We start from the raw sequence: 22,011 nt of genomic DNA on the forward strand, positions 1-22,011 counted from the left end.
TGGTGCTGCTTCATAGGAGTTGATGGTTTGGCTGTTGTTTTTTAAAGGCAGAAAATATTTAATTAGGTTATTAATCAGTAGTACAGAGCTGGTTTGGTTTCAAACGTCCTACTATGCAATGTGTTGGAGGAACTGTTCATGTTGCTTTTGAGCAGATGTGTTTGGGCTGGTTGTGTTAATACCCTTTTTCAGGTAGTCCAGGCAAGAAGCACAACCATCAATAATAATAACACTTTATTGTAAGTTTGCCTTAACGCATTTCTTCTTTCCTCTCATTTTAGTCTCCAGAAAACTACACAAACAGACCCTTCTCCTTCTGTGATTTCTTGTACATGACTGTTATCCTGTCTGACTCTTCCTGTGTCTTTTGTTTCTTGTCTGAAGGTCATTTCCTCATACTATTACAAGAGCAAAAAACAAACTCTTTAAGTAGCAGTTGCTGTCGTGCCTATATAATGGGACAGTTTTGGGTTATGGAGAATATACACAGTATATTCTTTGTTCCTACCTGAACCTTTTAAAATTTTGTACTTTAGAAAAGCTGAAAATTCTTGTTGACTGAGAGCAGAAAAAGTAGCCCTGTAATGGCGAACTATGCCATGCATGCTAGAGGTGGCACGCAAAGCCGTCACCCCAGCTCCGCCTCCACTGCACATGTGCGCATGCCTCCCGCCGGCCAGCTGGTCTTCAGGTCTCTGCCGTGCATGCATGGGGGGGCATGTGCATATCCGCAAGGGGTGGACCACCTCCACGGGGTGGGGCTCATCTGCAGGGGGTAGAACACATGCACAGGAGTGGGGCACATATGCAGGGGGTGAGGTGCATGCACGGGACAGAGCCAATGCACGGGGGACGTGCAGACATTGCATTTTGGAGGTTTGTGCGCATGTGCATTCATGTGCACACATGCTCACTTTGGGCACTCAGTGCCGAAAAGGTTAGCCATCACTGGACTAGCCAAACTTTCAGTAAGAGGTAATGTGTGTGTATATCCCCACACTCATGGACACACAAATGTGTTTGTGTGTGTGTGTGTGTATGTGTGTATATATACACACACACTTATACATGTGTATACAGATAGTCCTCAACATACAACTACAATTGAGCCCAAAATTTCTATTGCTAAGTGAGACAGTCATTAAGTGAATTTTGCCCCATTTAACAACCTTTCTTGTCACAGTTGTTAAGTGAATCACTCCAATTGTTAGGTTAGCAACTGAGTTGCTAAGTGAATCTGACTTTCCCATTGACTTTGCTTGTCAGATCACATGATCCCAGTTTTCTTTGTTTCATTTATATGGATACACACACATGCACGTGTGTGTGTGTGTGTGTGTGTGTGTGTGTGTGTGTATCTTTATGTGTAGCAACTGTATCTTTATGCAATGAATTACTGGCAGTGTCAATACTGTAGAACACGGGTGTTAAACTCGCTGTGTCACGTTGCTGTCATATGATGGTTCGTGACTTTTTCCCCTTCACGAGGTGGGCATGGCCTACGCATGATGCATTCGGGCCGCAGGACACCAGTTTGACACCCCTGCTATAGAGTGTGCACACATTAGTGAGAGTGATATTGAGAGTTGATAACATCAGAATTCTTCGTTAAAACTTGAGCAGGTCCATCAGAGTTGGAAGGATTATTATCATAGAATGTAAATTTCAACAGAGGAGGGATTGGTCTAACTTTTTCTCACCATCCATGAGTAAAAATTAGAAACGATCCTGTCTTTTGAAGGATCTGTGGTGAACTGATGCTGTTTATATACATGCATTTAAAACTGTGGCCGCCAATAGTCACCTGTTGATTTCCAGTACCATTTTTTGGCTACATAGAAATGCATGCTCAAATTACTCTGAATGTCTTTACAAGCTAGTATCATGTCCATTAAATTTAAAATGTTGTTTGCTGCGGTTTTTGAAAAAGCTGAACTTTCGGAGCTTTTACTCAACATAAAAATGTAGAAGGCAAGTTTTTAGGAATATAAAATTCCCTTCTGTAAACTGTAAGCCTTGTAAATTCCTTTCTTGTGTTTTTATCTTCTCCTGATCCATATTCTGAGTTAGTTCTAATGAACAAAGAATCTTCTTGTACAAATTTCAAAGAAACACCATAGTGAATATTAATGAATGTTAATAAAGAGACATAGAGAAAGAGAGGCAGGCAGGCAGGATTTGCATGAGAGTAGAATCAAGAAATAAGAATAATATACCAGAGTATTATTTAGGTTATCAGACTGTTCAGTCTGTACCAACTGGTACATTAAGTAAACCAGCCAACAGGCTGATTTATAGCAATAGACTTCAGCTTTTGTAATGCTGCTTTTTTGGTTTTAAAGAATCATTTCAGGCTAATTTTACAGAAATATTACATTTAATCGGCAGAGTAATTTCCATCCCAAGTGCTGGTCTTAGCTGTTTTTGTCCTATTCCTAGTACATTTTCTATGTGAAAAATTGGGTCACAGAATTCCACCTAAAAATAGAATCATTTCAAATCACACCGATTGTTTTTAAGCAGTGGTCTGAGTGTGCTTGGGATACTTTTAACATAAAATATTTGCTCCAAGAAAGACAATGATTTTGGTTTTGGTGTAATTCCAAATAGTTACGTCTAACATGAGAATGTTGTTTTATGTTCACTAATTATAATAATAAGTGAAATAGATATGATTTCAGGGACTAGGTTGGAAAGACCAAGATGACATATTCAGGGTCTTCCTTTCAAGTACATATAGTATAATTCTATAGTCTGCTCTGTCTTTATGGCTGCTTGGAAATCAGAAAACATTGTATAATCAAAAAGGGTATAAATATTAGGATGTCTGCCAGTGGTGCTTTTTTGGCGGGGGGTGGATATCTAACGATAATATCAGAGTGGTTTTTTGTTTTGTTTTTTTAGTTAGGGAACATTGTGATATGCTTCTTTTATGATCCCATAGTGACTTGCTAGTAAGATCTAGGTAGGTACTATTCTTTATTTTTTATCATATTTTATTTCTAAGGAGAAATTTCCTGACAGTTAGAACAATTAATTAGTAGAACAACTTGCCTTCAGAAGTTGTGAATGCTCCAACACTGGAAGTTTTTTTAAAGATGTTGGATAACCATTTGTCTGAAGCTGTGTAGGGTTTCCTGCTTAGGTAGGGGGTTGGACTAGAAGACCTCCAAGGTCCCTTCCAACTCTGTTATTCTATTCTATTTTACCATTGTTTTCCAGTTATAAGAACTGTGGTGGAGCAGTGGTTAGAATGCAGTACTATAGGGCAAACTCACTGCTCACTCCAGGAGTTCAATTCTGAGCAGCTCAAGGTTGAGTCAGTCCTTCATCCTTCTGAGGTTGATAAAATGAATACCAGATTGTTGGGGAAAATATTTTGACTCTATAAAACCACTTAGAAAAGGCTGTGAAGCACTGTGAAGTGGTATATAAGTCTAAGTTCTATTGCTGTTGCTATTCTCACCGGCTGAAGTTTGAGTCATCCATCCTTCCAAGTCGGTAAAATGAGGACCCAGATTGTTGGGGGAAATATGCTGACTTTATAAAAGAGCTTAGAGCGGCTGTAAAGTACTGTGAAGTGGTATACAGTATAAGTCTAAGTGCTGTTGCTATTGCTATAGCATTCATAATTTAGCTAGAATCTGGGAGAATGGGGGCTGTGTTGGTCTGCCATCTAAGAGAGGCTGATAAGCTATCTGTAGCAGCTTCCTTAACAAACCATGGAGTCACCAAACTAAGTGTAGAATAGCATTGATATCGAAGTATGAAACACATTTATAACTTCTATTCTGTCCACTTTAACCTTCTGTTCTTTCTTTGTCTCTTCCAATGACAGGATCCGGATTCAGGCCGTCAATGAAGTTGGACCTGGGCCTTTTAGCCACTTCATTGCAGCAAAGACCCAGTCGTTGCCACCTTTACCCCCTCGGTTAGAGTGTACTGCAGCAGGTCCCCAGAGCCTGAAATTGAAATGGGGAGAGAGCAGCTCCAGACAGCATGCTACTGATGACATGGTCTATCTCTTACAGATAGAGGACAAGAACAAGAGGTAAGAAATGCTAGAGTTTATTGCAGAAATCAAATCCAGAAAGCACACACAGATGACTGATTCAGCAGGATTCATTAACTTCTTTATATACATAATAATATATGAGTAAAATGTACAATACCAATAGTAGATTCTTCCAAAGTAACACAAGCAAAAACACAAGCAGCAGTTTCAGAGCTCAGAGCAGATTAGTTTCAGTTCCCAGCGCAGCACTTTGAGCTGCAGGGCCATGCCCATACTCCTTCAGTTTCAGTTTCTAATTCAGCTCTCATTGTTACCATGTCTCTGCCAGTTCATGAATATTCTGACAAGAAAGCATTAGCTTAGGTAGCACTGTTCATCTGGAAGCTATCCTTCTGTAAACGAGAACCAACCCAAACAGGCTTAGTTCTGGTTGTAGGAAAGGCTATGAGTATCTTCATGAATAAGCTGGTTGGTCTTATTTCATTAAATTCTTTCTGTTGACCCTTGGCAGTGAGAGAATAAATTGGAGATGGGGACACCCAGTGTTGTTAATACAGGTAGTCCTCAAATGTACTATCTCGCTTAGCAACTAAAACTTTGGGCTCAGCAGTAGCCACAGTTGAGCCCAAAATTTTAGTTGCTAAGCGAGATAGTTGCTGAGTGAATTTTGCCCCGTTTTACAACCTTTCTCGCCATGGTCAAGTGAAGCACTACAGGTGTTAAGTTACCGGTAGTAACATGACTGGAGATGTGGGGGGAGGAATACAACATCATATATCTCCAATCTACAACACAGTCCTTTCAAGAAGGCTCCACACCCATTTGCACTACTCAGGTGACCCTGATGACACAGATGGCTTTAATGACCCACAGATGTCCTTAATGACCCTCCAGGTGGCCTTAATGACCCGCTAAAAGAATGCAAATGATCCGCTGTCTGCAAGGAGTATAAATCCTTCCATTCCCCACCATCCAGTCATAGCTGAAGAAGCTTCTTGGATGAGAAGTGAAACGTCTTCAAAGAAAACACCAGAAAGCCCAGTTGCCTCTTGAAAAACCTTCTGTCAGCATTCCAGCAAACCTCCATTCCAATCAGTAACTCCCAAAGCAGGCATAATCTCAAAAGTACCTTTATTAGAAAGTACCTTTATTAGATTCCACACATCTGTGGAATCATGAAACCAAAAGTATCCTGGACTTCCCACAATGTCCCAAATTACAACCCATTTCTCTTTTTCCCATCATCACATCACATGGACCAATCACGATCCATCCCACTGTAAGATCCTTTTTCTCTGCTGCGCCACACTTAATAACCTTGAACTAATAAAAGAATGTTATTTTGTCTACTTAGAACTACTCAGTTGAAATCACCCCACTCCCACTTTCTCAGGCTATGTGACCGCGTGGAATATGGCTTCCAAAGCTGACAAGCTCCTTTGGGACAGGAAGACTGGTGTTCTCCTGCTTCCTGGTTGAAAGTAGCCTTCCTGCCCAATAGAATTTAAACATTTTCTTCCTAGATTTTGTCTGTATCCATTATTCAGAATTCATTTTTCTTTCCCCCACAATCTTCACACATAATGTACAGGTAACTATGGTTACAGCTATTGGGAAAGCACCAGGTTGCAAACTTGCTGAACGCACTATCATTTTACCATCACAGCCTGCCAAAGTTTTTAAAAGCAACAGGTGGTCAGAAAGCTGTGCTTACAGCAATTGCTCAATTTTGTTTTAAAGCAAACTGCTAAATACACACAGCATATATTGGGAAAAATAGAGTGTGTGTAAAATTTATTTGTTTTGCGTAGTGAGAGTTAGGGTGATCTTTGTAGGTGATAGATCAGGGAATCAACACATAATAGATGCTGGGTTTCTTGAATCCTGTTATTTACTCAACAGGAGAAAGTGTTTGACTGACTCTTGGTGTTCTCTCTGTATTTCTCTACATTTTAAAATCAGGTTGTGGGTCTTTGTTCATCTTCTAAATGTTCTCTGAGGGATTAAGAAGCTGTGTATCTCAATTGTTCTTGTAGTATTCATTTGTTTTGTTTGCTACCTTTATGGAAAAATGATTTCTGGAAAGACAGGGAACAATTAATTCCATAATTTGAATAAATTGATGGAACCCAGATCCACTCAGCCAGGGAAACCAATTCCCAAATTCTCAACAGGTGTGGCTTTTGGGCACACTGATTGGTACTATGGGAGTTGAAGTCAAGAATATTTGGAGAGCATCAACTTGAAGAAAGTGGTGTGGTGGCCTAGGGGTGGAGCTCTTGCCTCACAATCAGGAGGTTGTGAGTTTGATCCTAGGGAAAGGCAGGTATTTCTCTCTCTGGGCATGTTGAGATTATGTCTGCTGAGTATCAATCCACATTGGCGACAGGAAGGGCATCCAGCCAGTAAACAACTCCGCTCCATTCTGTTGCCCAGACTCTATCTTACAAGGGATTATGGGGTCATTAAAAGACGATGATGATAATCAACTTGAAGAAAGTAGCAATGGGTTTATCCAGGAAGAATTTAGCAATATATTAAAACAGGCTCCAGGCCATGGACCAGCATGTGTCCATAGCCAACCAGGAACCAGTCTGTTCAATTGAATAAAGCCCCATCTGTACACAGGCAGCATCCTGGGAGTGTGCAAAACCACACTCCCCTGGTCTGTGAAAAAACTACCTTCCATGGAACCAGTGGTTGGTTGCCAGAAGGTGGAAGAGTACTATATTAAAGGAGAAGAACTGAGAGATGGAATTAAATGAGATGGAATTAAATTGATGGGGTAAGAGAAACTCTCAATGTAAAAAAGCAAATTTGTTTTGAAATTAAAATTAATACAGTTGTCTGTTATGCCATAATAGCCCATCCAAATTCGGTAGCAATAAACCCTTGTTGTTTTCCTTTTCAAGAAATCTCAAGAGACACCTAGTCAATTTAAATAACTGTTGGAAAATAGAGACAAATAAAGCACCTACTTAATGCAGAACCATGCCTGGAAGATAACTGAAATGAAATGATCTTTTCTCTGGTTAGTTGGCTTACTTGCTGTATGCTAAACTGCTAGTAAATATAATTGTAATTCCTAGCAAATGCAATAATCCAGTGATCAGCAGGTCTCTTGCTGTATTAATTTTAATATAGTTATTAGCAGCCAAAGTAGTTGTCTCTGTTGCATTGTTATTGGCAATTTATCGTTGCTTGTAACTTTTGCATAACAGAGATTGGAGTTGCCATTTGAGGAAGGAAATTTATTAAATATCCTTTTGTTTGTTAGAAGCTCTCTTATCACTCACAATTCTCCAGCATTTGTAATAAAACAAGCGGCTTGTGTGCTAGATATACATGATAAAAATTGAAATATTGCTTTCAAATTACGATGAGCATATGAGGCAGCCTTATGCTAAGTTATGTTTTGGTCCATTAAACCTCGATTTTCCTTTGGGCTATTTTATCTGGGTTGCAAACAGTGCAGACGATCATCAGTTGATGGCATCAGTTAGATTTTCCTCTCTCGCTAGCTGCCAGTCATATGTATTTTTGCAGCCTGAATTGGCAGCTGTACTTTTCTGTTCTGGCTGTTAGCCTCTTCTGGAAATCTTTAGCCTGGCTGGAACCAACTTTTTAAAATGCTCAGAGAAGTATCTGCCACAGGAATAAAATTTGCCTCCAGACTTGGTTTAGGTTGTTAAATACAGTATATTCTTGAATTGTCTTCTGAATCTTACTGTGAATCTCATTCCTTTCTCCCACACTGAAATGCTTCCTCAGCAATATGTTAATACACTGCATATTAAAATCATGCTAAAAAACTTGAACATTCTCAACAGTTAAGTGAGCTAGGAAGAAATGACTTTCAAAATTTGTTTTCAAGGGATATATTATTATTTAGTGTATAGCATACAATGTCAGGGAAATCTACACGTGTTAGACTCAATTAGTCCAGACAGTCTAGATTGCTAGTTCATTCTGTTCAGTGCTTGCGCCTTGCTTGTTTATCCTTGATGCACTGTGGTGGTGGTGGGAATTAGTTTTACACCAATTAGTTAGTGGCGCTTGGGTTGCTGGTTCCTCCAGACTCCTTCTCCAACCTCACTTCGCCTCACCTTGTGTTGCAATGCCTCGCGTCCAGCCAGGCCCAGCGCCAGCTTTCACACTTCACACATACGAGTGCAGTTAGGTTTTTCCCACCAATGTGATACCCATTTATCTACTTGCAATGTTGCATGCTTTCAAATTGCTGGGTGCTTCAAAGGAGCTAGGAATTGAGCAACGGGCGCTCACTCCATCTCACGGAATTGGGCTCAAACTGCCAGCGTACAGACCATTTCTGGCTGGCAATTCCAGCATCATTAAGCCCTGCAACACCATGTCCCCTCAAGGGGCATAATCCCCAAATATCTATTATTCTGGAATTCCATAGCTACCACACAAACTCTAGAAAATGTAGCTTCTCCAAAGAGGTGCCAAGAAGTGTACATCATCACATCTCTAAAGCAACTTTTCCACTTTGGATCTGAACAGCTGCACATAACTGTTCTTGATATGCTGCCAAAATTCCTACCAAGAAGACTAATTTAGAGTATTTTCAAACTTGTGCTGGTTTCTGTGGAAATTGGAATGCTGGTAACTTTTTAAAAATGAGTTGTGGATTATAACAAGGTGGTTGTAACCATCTTTATGTTAATTAAACATAAAGTAAAAATAAATCCAGAGTGTAAGCTTGTCTTTTTAAAAAAAACAAGTCAAACAAATTAACATAATTACATCAACACTTTAATTTCTGATGGTGATAATTAGTTTGAACTCTTCAACAATCATAGCTTTCCTAGGAAGCTTGTAGGTGTTTCCAAGAACCAGTGCTATAGTAATCCAATTAACTGGTGTTCTAATTATATGTTAGTCTCCCAAATGCTTTCAAAGTTTCCTTTAGAATTTGGCTGTGAAATTGTCTCTAGTTTACCAAAAAATAAAAGGGTAAGTTTTGCAAAGGGTTAGAAAGCATATTATATTTTTAAAATACACCTTACATATATTTTAGTTTGTTAGACAATATATTTTGCAAGGATTAGCCTTCTACACTTTCAGTTGTTAATATGTCCAGTCTGAAATCAACCTTCTCCAACTCTACAGATATGTGATATTCAACTCCCAGTCTTCCTAGTATGTGACCTGCTAAGACTTATGGGAAAGAAATGCCATTTATTGCAAGTGGGCAGGTATCCAAGTAGAAAAGGGCTGGTCTAGAGAATTGAAGCATGGCAGTTCAGGATAGGACTAAAACAGATTATCCCCATTTGATTTAAGGCAGTTTCTTGCATTTCTAGGTAAAACTAAGATTTATTTTGTTAACATTAAATTTAACATTAAAGTACAGATAGTCCTTGACTTACAATCACAAATGAGCTCAGAATTACAGCCATTGTTGCTGTCATTAAGCAAGGTACCCATGCACTCCCAACTCTCCCCCTGGCAGTCATTATGCACATAGCATGAGGTACCTCAATGGGTGAGGGAGAGCCTGGGTTGCTGAACAAATGGTTGTAAATTGAAGAATGCCTGGACTCCCACCATTGCAGCATTTACAGATTAATTGCAAATCTCTCTTGCCAGTTATGAAAACTGTGGTATTTTTGTTTCCAGGAAAGACTTTCACCTGATTAGATTTGTCCACTGGTATTATTTGATTTGGTCCTGCCCATCTAGCTGTGCAAAAGCATGGAAATGCAAGTAGATAAATAGGAGTCACTTCAATGGGATGGTAACAACATTCCATGGGACTTGATGTCTAGTCATGCTGTCCATATGATCATGGAATTGTCTTCAGACAATGCTGGCTTCCTCAGCTAAGAAATGGAGATGAGCATTGTGCCCTAGAGTTGAACACCACTGGACCTTTATTCCCTTTATTACTTGGGTCTTAAAAGGCTTTCTTTTTGCTTATTTCATTCTCCAGATATTTTCCAAAGTAATATTTTGATTCTTCCTTGGCTTGGCTTGACTTGAGTTGAATTTTTCTTTCTTCCTAGTGATTATCATTACCTCGAAGTATTTATCCCAAAGGTACTTTTTCAAGAGGCAATTGGACTTTTGGGGGGGCGGGGGTTTGAAGATGTTTCACTTCTCATCCAAGAAGCTTCTCCAACACTGAAGAAGCTTCTTGGATAAAGTGAAACATCTTCAAAGAAAAACCAGAAAGTCCAGTTGCCTCTTGAAAAAGCACCTTTGGGACAACCATGAACTGGACGAATGAGAAGCTTCATAGATATTCCAAGTATTTAATTACTAATACAGACTTTAATGTTAGCTCTTGAATTTCTACAATAGCTCTTGCATTAGACATTTAGTGTCATTAACCTTGACTGATTGATGCATTTCCTCAGTTTCAGTGCTGAAATATTTGCCCTTTGTAGCAACCATGCAAGAAAAAAATATGACTGCTTTAATGAGTTGAAATGAAATACTTAATGTTGATGCAATTTTTAAAGTGTGTCTTCCAAATGCTTGTCACATTGCTGCATCCCACTTATTTATTACTTCCTGGTTTATTACAAGCCAAGTCCAATCCAGCATTACAAATTACAGTTTGAGGTTGGTTTATAGTATTGATTGAAAGGACAAAAAGATATCAGAATATAGATAAGGCCAAAAATGTAATATGAAACTATGACTTAGTATTATATCTAAATAAGATGGTTTACGCTAACATTTAAATAATATAAATGTTATTTTTCTGTAGAAGCAGAAAATATGCTAGAAAGACAAAAATGAGTTATCTTGCAATCATGAGTTTTCGAGAGTTAACTAGTGTGGAATGTTATCACCAACCCCTCTCCTAGAAGAATGAAAATTTTTGAGAAATATTTAAAAAGGCAGGATAAAATATTTCCCCTAAAAGAGAAATAAAAATCTTAAGGGAGACAGAAACTCAGAGCTTTAGCTCCCTGCCACCAAGCAGATACTATGCTGAGGCGAGCTTGTAGAAATGCAAATGTATTAATCTATTACTCCCTGCAGCAAGGTCAGAACAAAGGTAGGCTTAGCCCTCAGCCACAATGGGAATTCCCCAACAACCCCCTTCACTGCATCAGCCAAATTTCAACCAAGCTTAGCTTAGACAAAATACTAGGATTTGTACATGGCACCATGAGTGTTTGACAACAGCCAACAGAATACATGTTCTTGCACAGGAACAGGAAGTTCAAGTTCAAAGCCCAAGAAAAAGTATAAAAAAACCCTTACTCTCAACTCCATGTGGTCAGAATCACCTGTGCTTGGTGGTTATGTTTTCTCAACAAATGGATCCTCTTTCCAATCAGTCTCCAGCCTCCATTTTCTCTGCAGTGCCTTTATTTCGGCTTGGAACTGAACCAGATAAATAGTTCTTCCAACGCTAGAAAATTATTTGTGTCTAAATTAAATCAAAACCATTAGCACCCCCTTGAACTGCAGTGTCTCCTTCCCACTTAGCTTAGAAAGCTGCTAGAGTGACTTTCAAAAGATACCCTGCCACAAATCGCATTAATGTATTTAAATAATCAACATGCAAATATGGAAAGGCTTTGGCTACTGAATAAGGAAAGGATATTAATAATTAAAGCTGTCATACATTTGCTATAGCGCAACTCATTCGCCAGATTGAAGTATTAACAACAGCAACAACTAATAAGTTGTTGATATCCAATTTATTACTGAACAACTTGGCTTTTTTCCCAGTCTGACATCTTCTAAATACCTGGTGCCCCAAACTCTCTGAATTCTTTGATATGATGGGTCCAATTGCTGTCTCAGCAGTGGTGGGATTCAAATATTTTTACTACTGGTTCTGTGGGTGTGGCTTGGTGGGCATGGCAGGGGAAGGATACTGTAAAATCTCTAGTTAGAGGTGGCATTTGCCGGTTCTCCAAACTACTCAAAATTTCCGCTACTGGTTCTCTAGAACTGGTCAGAACCTGCTGAATACCACCTCTGTGTCTCAGGCATAAGTTTGAGAATGCTGTTGTACATCAGATTATATTTCTGTTTTCCCTTCCCTTTTCTCTTCTGTTATCAACGCATTCTTAACATTATTCTCAATTCTATGAGAAAAAGGGTAAAGGGATTTCCACAGCATGCTTCATGTACAATGCAATCCTTTGGAAGACTTTTCTGCCATGCTTTGAATGAAGTAGCTCAGTTAAAAACGAATGAAGAATAATGACCCTGTGTTGTCAAATTAAAGTAGTAGTAGATTCAGTAGAAATATAAATATAGTTATATGAATATAATTCAATAGAAACACAATCTAATGAACCCCAGCTTTCTCAAACCGATATCTGCAACTGCAAATTATTTATTTATTTGTTTTATTTTATTTGTCAATTGCTTACAAGATAATAGGTATAAGTATAAACATGATTAAGAGTACAGGAAATAGGTTCGAATAAATGGGGACAATAAGACAGAGATGATAGGCACAATGGTGCAATTATGCACGCCGCTTACAGATCTCTTAGGAATGGGGTGAGGTCAGCAGTGGTTAGTTTGAGGTTAAAGGAGTGAGGGGTTAGAGGATGTAACAACAGAGTGAGGTAGTGCATTCTAGGCATTGACCACTCTGTTGCTGAAGTCGTACTTTCTGCAATCAAGTTTGGAGCAGTTTACATTGAGTTTGTATCTGTTGTGTGCTCTTGTATTGTTGTGGTTGAAGCTGAAGTAGTCATTGACTGGTAGGACATTGTAGCAGATAATATTGTGTACTATGCTTAAGTCTAACTATAGGTGGTGTAGCTCAAGGTTGTCCAAGCCCAAAATCTCAAGCCTGGTGATATAGGGTATTCTGTTGCGACCAGAGGAGTGTAGTACTCTTCTCGTGAAATTGCTCAATTGTATTAATATCCAATATATAGTGCGGATTCCAGACAGATGAGCTGTATTCAAGTATTGGTCTAGCAAAGATTTTGTATGCCCTAGTTAGCAATTATATATAGAAGCTTCGTAAGCTTAGATTTACAGCTCTTAACACCTTTTTGGTAATGCTGTTACAGTGAGCTCTAGTGCTTAGGTCACTTGATATGAGAACTCTAAGGTCCTTGACAGATGTTTAGGACAGAACATTTGTTGGTTGAGATTTTGAGTTGCCAATTGTTTGACCATTCAGACACATAATCAAGATCACTTTGAAGGACAGTAGCGCCATGATATAGAATTCAGAGAATTTGGGGCACCATGTATTTAGAAGATGCCAGACCGGGGGGGAACCCTTATGTACTCTACTTATTAAAGATCTGAAGCATTATTGGCCCTGCTCTTTAGTGTTTCTTTATTGTTGCACACAACAGCTTACTTGAGTACAGTCAAAAACAAAGTCCAGATGGCAACTCTGATGGTGAATCTAAGCTTCTCCTACCTTTTAGATGCATTGCAACATGCATAACAATGACCTAAGCTTACACTGTTCCAGCCACCATCTTGTCTCTTTCTAGCATACCCTGTAGAATTCCAGGATAGCTGGCTGTAAACAAACACTGGTTTCCTCCAGTAATTCTCTAGAGCTAATACCTTGCTGTGTTCCAACTTATGAACACAACTGGGACCTGAATTTCCATTGCTAAGCAAGATGGCTGTCGCAATTTTACAACCATTTTTGCCTTGGTTGTTGAATGGTACATTGCAGTTGTTAAGTGAATCTTGCGGTCATTAAGCAAATCCAGCTTCTCTCATTGACTTTGCTTGTCAGAAGTTGGTTGGGAAGGTTGCAAATGGTGACCACATGATCTCCTGGATGCTGCAACTGTTGTCCATACCTCCAGGTCACCAAGCTCCTGAGTTTTGATCATGTGACCTTGGAGAGGCTGTGACAGTTGTAAGGGTGAGGACTGGTCGTTAGTCATATTTTTTCAGTACCCTTGGAACTTTAAACTAATGAATGGTGGTTAAGTCAAGGACTGTCTGTAATGGATGCAAGACGTCATCCTGTTTTCTACCTCTTGTAGTTTTTTTTTCCCAAGCTTATGTCATTCTGTAAAAATGTTCTTGTTTGTAGATGTGTTTACTCTTGGAAGCATTTTTAGAGATGTCTATAGAGATTCTCAGTCATCCAGGTCATGGTTGTCCCAAAGGTGCTTTTTCAAGTTCGGCTGCATTTAAAGGACAAGGGCCACTCTTTTGAAGAAAGCAATGTCCACATTTTGGACAGAGAGGACCACTGGTTTGAAAGAGGGATCAAACAGGCCATCTATGTCAAAACTGAACAGCCCTCTCTCGACAAAGGGAGAGAGATACGACATCATCTATTTCCGGTCTACAATATAGTCCTTTCAACAGTTCCAAGAAGGCTCCACATCAGTGGTGGGATTCCATTTTTTTTTACTACTGGTTCTGTGGGCATGGCTTGGTGGGCATGGCAGGAGAAGGATACTGTAAAGCTCCAGTCAGAAGTGGTATTTGCTGGTTCTCCAAACTACTCAAAATTTCCGCTACCGGTTCTCCAGAACTGGTCAGAACCTGCTGAATACCACCTCTGCTCCACATCCATTTGCACCACTCGGGTGTCCCTGATGACACAGATAATAAACCTCCAGCTGGCCTTAAAAGGATGCAAATTACCAGCTGTCTACAAGGGGTATAAATCCTTCCATTCCCCACCATTCCAGTTCGAACTGAAGAAGCTACTTGGATGAAAAGCAAAACAAAAAATAAGAAAGTCCAGTTGCCTTTTGAAAAAAGTACGTTTGGGACATTTTTAAAGGAGTGCATTGGAGCATAATCATTCAGTCCTAAAAATCTCAGGAAGAAATTGCTGCCCACTGACAGTCAAATTATGGTTATGGATGCATGTTGATGTGTAGACGTTCTGTTTGGAAATAAAACTGACACACTGAGATAGTACGGTCTGGGAACAGGCTTGATGATGTTATGAAAATAATTAGCACTTGGCAGAAATCTTACTGTTTCTAGCGTAAACAAGTTTCCTTCTTTGTGTAACCTTCAATAAAGGATTTATTGCAGTCTGCAAGTTCACACATCTACAACCTCGGATGAATGAGATGCCTTTTCCCCTGTTAACACCACTGCTTGGAATATCTTATTTAGTCATAGACTACATTGTTTATTTCTCGATTGACACACAGGGAGAGCTAGACTGATAAATACGTTTGCTATACAGAATGGCCAAGCCATTAAAGTTCCTTTTTCAAAAGAGTAGGAAATGTGGGCCAATATCTAAAAAGAATATCTCTTTTCTCTAATCATAATTTCATTTAAATATTAGCAGCTTTTGTTTGCTGAGATGGGTTAACCTCAATTTAAAAATGCTCCAATGGTTTGTGCTGCAGAGAAAACTGCCTCGGGTCATCAATTTAACTCATTAGGAAATTAATGGTATGTGCCCCATTCTCATTTCCCCACCTGGGTTGTTTCCACAAACAAATAGCTTCATTTGCAGCCAGGAAGGTGAAGCCAAACTCTGTTTACACCATTGGACACTGCCAAATTGGGCTTTGTATCATGTTGTTTTTAACTGACTCTCATTTATTTAACACTTTAGATCTCTAAGTGAATTTGCTGTAAAACCAGATTGGTAATAAAGGAGAAATCTTCTCTCCAAAGGAAATAAATAAGTAAATTTTGTACATCATGGATAACGGAAATCATAATTCTATTCTCGCTCCTTGTTGATTGCACTGGCTTAAAAAAATCAACAGGAAAGTGTATGGTGACATGCACATACTTTCCTGGAAGATCCTGATAGAAAATTTAAAAAGGACTGGACGTTAAATCAGTCTTGTCATACCTTAAGCATTTTTAATAAGAACTAGGACTGTTAATTGGGAAGAGAGGAGCTTTTAAAAAAGGTTAAAAGTGTGTAAGAAGAAAAAAAAGTGGTAAGGCTTGGATTGTGTGAGTGTGGCTGCCATCTTTGAACTGGGGTGTGTATAACAAATCTAATAAATTATCACTGTCAATTAGGGTTTTTGATGCACATATTCCTGGGGACATCCCTGTAATGTTTTGTGCTATATATTTGTCTTCATTATTATTGAACATTAGAAAGAAAAGAGGATGGAGCTAGTTCAGACTGATAATAGAAAAGAAACATGGATAATGTTAATTCTTTCCAGAAATTGTGGATACTCCAACACTGGAGGTTTTTAAGAAGAGATTGGACAACCTATATATATATATGGTATAGGGCACGGGTGTCAAATTTGTGGCAACACATTTGGAGCTGGGGTGAGTGTAGCCTGCACGTACACATCTGGCCCACGAGCCACCAGTTTGACACCCCTGGTATAGGGTTTACTGCCAGAGGAATTGGACTAGAAGTCTTCCCAGGTCCTTTCCAACTTTCTTATTCTGTTATTCTATTTTCCGGAACATTACTGCTTTATTCAGCAAGAAATGGTATTTTCATCCCTGGCTTTGCTTTTAGATTAAAAAAAAACAACCTTGATTTTTCATTTATAATGCCCAATAGTGTTATTAGGATGACATTCACCTTGTTTCCTTCATAAAGGGTAATAAAAGTTTGGTTGATATTATATGAATGAAGCTGGATCTTCCATAGCATTGAGTACAGTAGAAGGCATGATGGATATTGTGAGACTATCATGGTCTTTGAATCAATGCATCCAGTTGGCATTTTTATTATTTTAGTTTTTGTTATTGCTTTCACTGACCAGAATTTTTGATAATAATTGGGCTGAGATTCAGTAATGTCTAGACATTTGCTCTTACTGTATTATTATTTGTGTTTTATTTGAGAGCTCAGAGCTGTTCACACATGGTTTTCTGCTTTTATCCTCTTGAAAAGACCACCATCATTGTTTGAACTTAGACTTAATGACTGGCTGAATGACCCAATAAAATCTTTGCTTGAATGGCAAGTTAAATCTCATTCTGCCTTGTCCCAGCAAAGTATTTCAAAATGTTGGACCTGTGAATGGACATTTTGGTGGGTGCAAACAAATGGTGCAAACATAGGTTATTGTTCTGTGATTAGTGAATAGAAAAAGCAAATATGAGTTTTTGAGAAATATTATATGACATTCTGAATTTAAAAAATTATTCTGCAGGTGACATGAAAACATAGACAAGAATGAGAGGAAGAAGTATAGAAAAAGTAATTTGGTCATTAAGGATAAATTAGGATTATAACTGTAATTGTTTAGAAGAAGAACTTTTATTTTGACTATATAACACTGTCTACTCATATGTATACATGGGAAAGAAGTTAATACAAATCTGAAAACGTGGATTGAGTTCATTTTTTTAAATCCAGAAATAGTAAGAGCATTACTGAAGGTCATAAGAGCAACAAAACAGACCACTTTTGCAAAGTAAAAGTGGAAATTAGAAGAAAAGTAAAAGAAACCAGAATGCAACAGAATAACAGAATTGGAAAGGACCTTAGAGATCCAACCTCCCTACTCAAGCAGGAGACCCTATAAGACCCTTCCAGATAAGTGACTGTCCAGTCTCTTCTTAAAAGCCTCCAGTGATGGAACATTCACAACTTCTGGAGGCAAATCGTTCCATGATTAATTGCTTTAACTATCAGGAAATTTCTCCTTAGCGCTAGGTTGGTCCTTTCCTTGACTAGTTTCCAGCCATATTTCTTGTCTCACAATGTAATTTGCTTTATCCTTTGTTGATATTGGAAGTCTGTGTCCACCTGTCATACATCCTTCTTGTTGCCAGAAACATCTTGTACCTGGATCTTTCCCTCTTTGAATTTTGGGAACATTTTTTAAAAAATTTTAACAATGACTCTTATCTCTTACCACAACTTCTCAGGTTTACATCTGTTTAAATATATTAAACTTCTTCCTCAGATTGATCTTAACCTCTGCATCCAAAAATGCAGAAGTGTTTTCCAAAGATGGAGGGGAATAAACATTATCAGCTTTCAAAATTATGTTAATATAGTTTATCTCAGTAAAATACAGTCTTCCTGTAAAGTCTATTCACTTAACCTGATATATCTCATGGTGTTCAGAAGGTAGTCCAACATTGCTTTCAGAGTCATGAAACCTACAGATATTCTGTCAACATCCGAGACAGTGCGCCATTCAAAGTGGCCACAACGCGCTATTTTGGAGTTGCCACACATGCGCAGGGCGATGCATGGGTGTCGGTTGATGGGACACGAGCCAGGAGAGCAAGCCAGCTGTGGTTGGTTCAGAAGCCCTCCAGGCCTGAAATGTACTTGCTGGGACCAACCAGAGAGTAACTGGGCTCAAAGAGTGCTTGTTGGAGCAGGGCCAAAAAAGTACTTGCAGGAGCCAGCTAGGAGCAACCAGGAACAGGAGGGGGAGGCATGCTGAGTCCGTATAGCCATCTGGCTAGCAGAAGCCAGTAATGCTGGCTAGAAACCCTTTTACTTGTATTGTTCACCACGGGCCAAGCTGAGACTCCAGTAAAGAGACCTGTTCCGCTCTCTTCTTTTCCTGGTTTGGTTTGGAACCGTGACATATTCACATTATCTGGAAATAATGTGAATATTAAGGATTCACATTGCCTCCAGATATTAAACCTGGTTTCCAAAATCATAAGTATTAACATGCTGGGGCAGATTTGCTATAGCAGATTGCTAAGCCACAGGCTAATATAATATTTTCAACAGTGATGAAACAGATGCTTTTGAATGCTTCAAGAGAGACTTAGGAACAGAGATAAGAGCTGTATTGTATACGTGGCAAGTTAAATGAATCTCCTTGAAATGGCTAAATGAATGCAAGCAATCCTAAAAACAAATTGAAAGCACACAATTAGAATGCAATAAAGAAAAGCCCAAATTGCATTATTGTACCTGGAAATCTTGCTGTGGGAAATATCTACTCCTGAAAAAAAATTATTCATTTTATTACTCTTTATGAAGAAAAACATGATTTGTTGGCCAAGATCATAAAGTGCGATAAAAATGAGAGAATCTATCTATTACAGTATCAGGAGCATGTGTGCACATATATATAATTTCTAATCTTTTTTACATTAAAAAGTTCCAAAATATGGATTCAACAATAGAGAGTGCAACTATTTAAAACAATTAAAATTAAAATGTCATAATAAAAAATAAGCAAATTGTCCACTGTTTAAAGAACAGCAAACATACCTTAAATCTCAAAATATGGCATAGAAAAGTTGTCATCTTGAACATCAGTAGCAAATCCAGGCTGCACATTTTTCTAGTTCCTAGATTTCGGTACAGAATAATATTTTTATTTTCTTTTTGGTACGCATGGTTGAATAAAGCATCTCATTTTTATTTGGAATATTGTGAGGTGGGATTATATCTTAGTGCTTTGCAGTGCTTACTATCATTATAAATATATACTAATAATGTATATTCCTGAAGAGAAATATTTCCCATTTAAGATCAAGGATAAGACTGTTCACAGCACCCATATTTTAAAGAAATATTTAGATAAGGTCAAAGCAAAATGAAACAATCAAACAATGAGAACTTTCCTCCACTGATTTTGCTTTTAAATGAGAACCCCATTGCTGTTTGCAAGAGGAAAGTTGGTAGTCATTTCTTTGCTTTCTGCAATGTTGACTTTGCTTTCTTTTTCAAGGTTTACCTTTTTCTTTCTTCTGTGTTAATGATTAGTTTCTGTTTGTTTTTATCTCTTTATCTGAAAAGTCAAATAAGGTTTTCTCTTTTTTTTTAAAAAAAAAGGAAGAAATCACTGTGACTTCTTCCCAATCCAGCCTCACTGACAGTAGGTTGAAGTTTCCTCCAACTGGACTCCAGGAAAACTCTGTGCCGCCATCAAATTGTGCTAGCTTAAACCCTCCACAATCACCATTCTTTGCAAAACAACACCACACTACATTCTTGCCATAAGGTTTCCCAACAAACACAACTCTTAATCCTCTCTTCTTTCTGTCCACCATCTTATCACATTTGCATATTGTGATTCAACATTTTATTGATTTTTACAAAGCATAAAATACAAAAATATAAAGAAAGATGAAGGTTGAATAGGGGGAGGAAAGGGGGGAAAGAGAAAAGTAGAGGGGAAAAAAGAAAAAAAGGAGCATTGACTTTCAAATTCTTTTGGTTTAATACAATAAGATATTAACCTGAAACCTCAACTTTTTACTTTTATATAATAGTATATATTAGCCATTTCTGTAACACCAAGACTATCCAATCTGTAAAACCCAAAATCAAAGTTTCAATTTTTTTTCCACCTCAAGCACTAAGTCCAAAAGCAGTTCCCAAGTAGAAATAAAATTAATTCTCTGTTAACTTTTGCAGCTGTTTGTCCGTTATAAGAATCACTATGTGTCCTTCCATTTTTGTGCATAATCTTGCTAGCGTTAGTATGTATAACTTCAAAATTCTTTTTTTTTTAAAAAAAAATCACATCTCTAATACTATAGCTTTCTAAATTCCTTAAAATATCCATCCATAATCATTACCACTTCACTGTTTTGCCAACTTTTGCTGCAAAAATGATAATAATGGTGACTTGCATTACCCCATGTAGACCTCCTTGGTGCCAGATTAAAGAAAATAAAATAATAATTCCAGATTTATTCTGAGAAACATTAGTATTCATTGGCTGCATGGCGTTATGCTCCTGCTGTTGCTAATTAGAAGTACTGAAAATTCAATTCACTGGCTACCCATGCAGCAAAGACATCTGATTGCCAAGTCCAAACACAGACTAGCATTCCAAAAATGGTAGGAAATGATCTGGTTAGGAAAGGGAGAAATAATTCAATTCCAAATACATTTTGAACCTTATGCTCTCCTGGTTCATGGCTGCGTGTATCTCACATAAAATGGTACATGGGACCATTTATCCATTTCTTTATTTTTGGATCTTCCAGAGCCAAAAGTGGAAATTCTGCACAAAATGCAAACCAATGCAATGTTAATACAAAGCAAAATAGTAATAAAGACAACATCCAATAAAACTAAAATAAAACCGACTGGAATAGAAACTATGCTGCATGATATCAACTGTACCAGAATAAGGGAGCAATTGTTTTAAGCACGGCTCAAATAATTTTCAAAATAAAGTGAATAAAATGAATGAACCCCCCCCCCCCCAAAAAAAAAGGTATTTATGGTCCAGTTCTGAAGTTCTGACTGCTACCTCCTCCCACAGACATGGGGCATTTGAGTGCTTCACAATTGGGCTATATTCATGACTGCTTGCAGCACCCCAGAGTCACATGGCCACAATTGTTGAGGTTTATGGGTTTTAGCCAAAAAAATATATAAACCACCTGACTGCAAACTTTCATCAGTGGGAAAAACGTTCCTAAGTGATTAAGGATCACATGATCAAAATTCAAATGCTTTGCAATTGGTGCATATTTATGAGGGTTGCAGTGTCCCAGGGTCATGTGATCATCTCGTACATTGACCATCTGACAAAGTCAATAAGAAAGCCAGATATACTTAACAACCATGCTGCTAACTTAGCAACTGCATCATAAAATAGAACCATTGGGCACAATTGTGGTCGAGGGCTCCCTGTATTTTGTTAAGATTTAGAGGAAAATTCTAATATAATTGTATAGTTTGGGGGGATGATATATATGCAAACCATTGAGAGTCTGGGATCTTGGGGTCAAAAGGAAACAAACCTGTATATATAAAAGCGAAATACCACTCACGCATCATCCCAAATCTCCAGAACCCTAAAGCCTACAAACTTGAAATTTTGCACATATGTTCCTCTTGGCTTCTAGATGCTCACTAAGAAAGGATTTTTCAAAATGACCATCAGAGCATTAGTAGTTCGTATATTGTTATTATTAACATGCTCTGATGCTAAGGAGTTTTACTCCCCCTCCCCACCTGAAAAGAAATCTGTTCCAAATGCAAAACACAAGCAGAGGAGAGGAGTTTCAGTTTCAGTTTTACTTTCACATCACCAAGCAGCTTTAGGACAGAACAGTTGAGCTAAGCCATGCCCAGGCTCCTTGCTGTCTCCTTCTTGCTCACACAGCAAATACAGTTTCACTTTCCAAACAACCCTCAACTCTCTAAC

At 38.3% G+C, this 22,011-nt stretch overlaps 1 protein-coding gene across 1 annotated transcript in view; it reads left to right on the forward strand.

The window, feature by feature from the left end:
- FNDC3B (fibronectin type III domain containing 3B) overlaps window positions 1-22,011 on the forward strand; it is a 298,122-nt gene that overhangs the window by 253,821 nt on the left and 22,290 nt on the right. The window contains exon 23 of the mRNA XM_026705754.2: window positions 3,839-4,051. Within this exon, the coding sequence (XP_026561539.2) occupies window positions 3,839-4,051 (213 nt within the window). The remainder of the gene's footprint in view (window positions 1-3,838; window positions 4,052-22,011) is intronic.

This window comes from Pseudonaja textilis, chromosome 4 (assembly GCF_049901715.1).
Source record: "Pseudonaja textilis isolate UNSWEBS1 chromosome 4, rPseTex1.2, whole genome shotgun sequence".
Taxonomy (NCBI): Eukaryota; Metazoa; Chordata; class Lepidosauria; order Squamata; family Elapidae; genus Pseudonaja; species Pseudonaja textilis.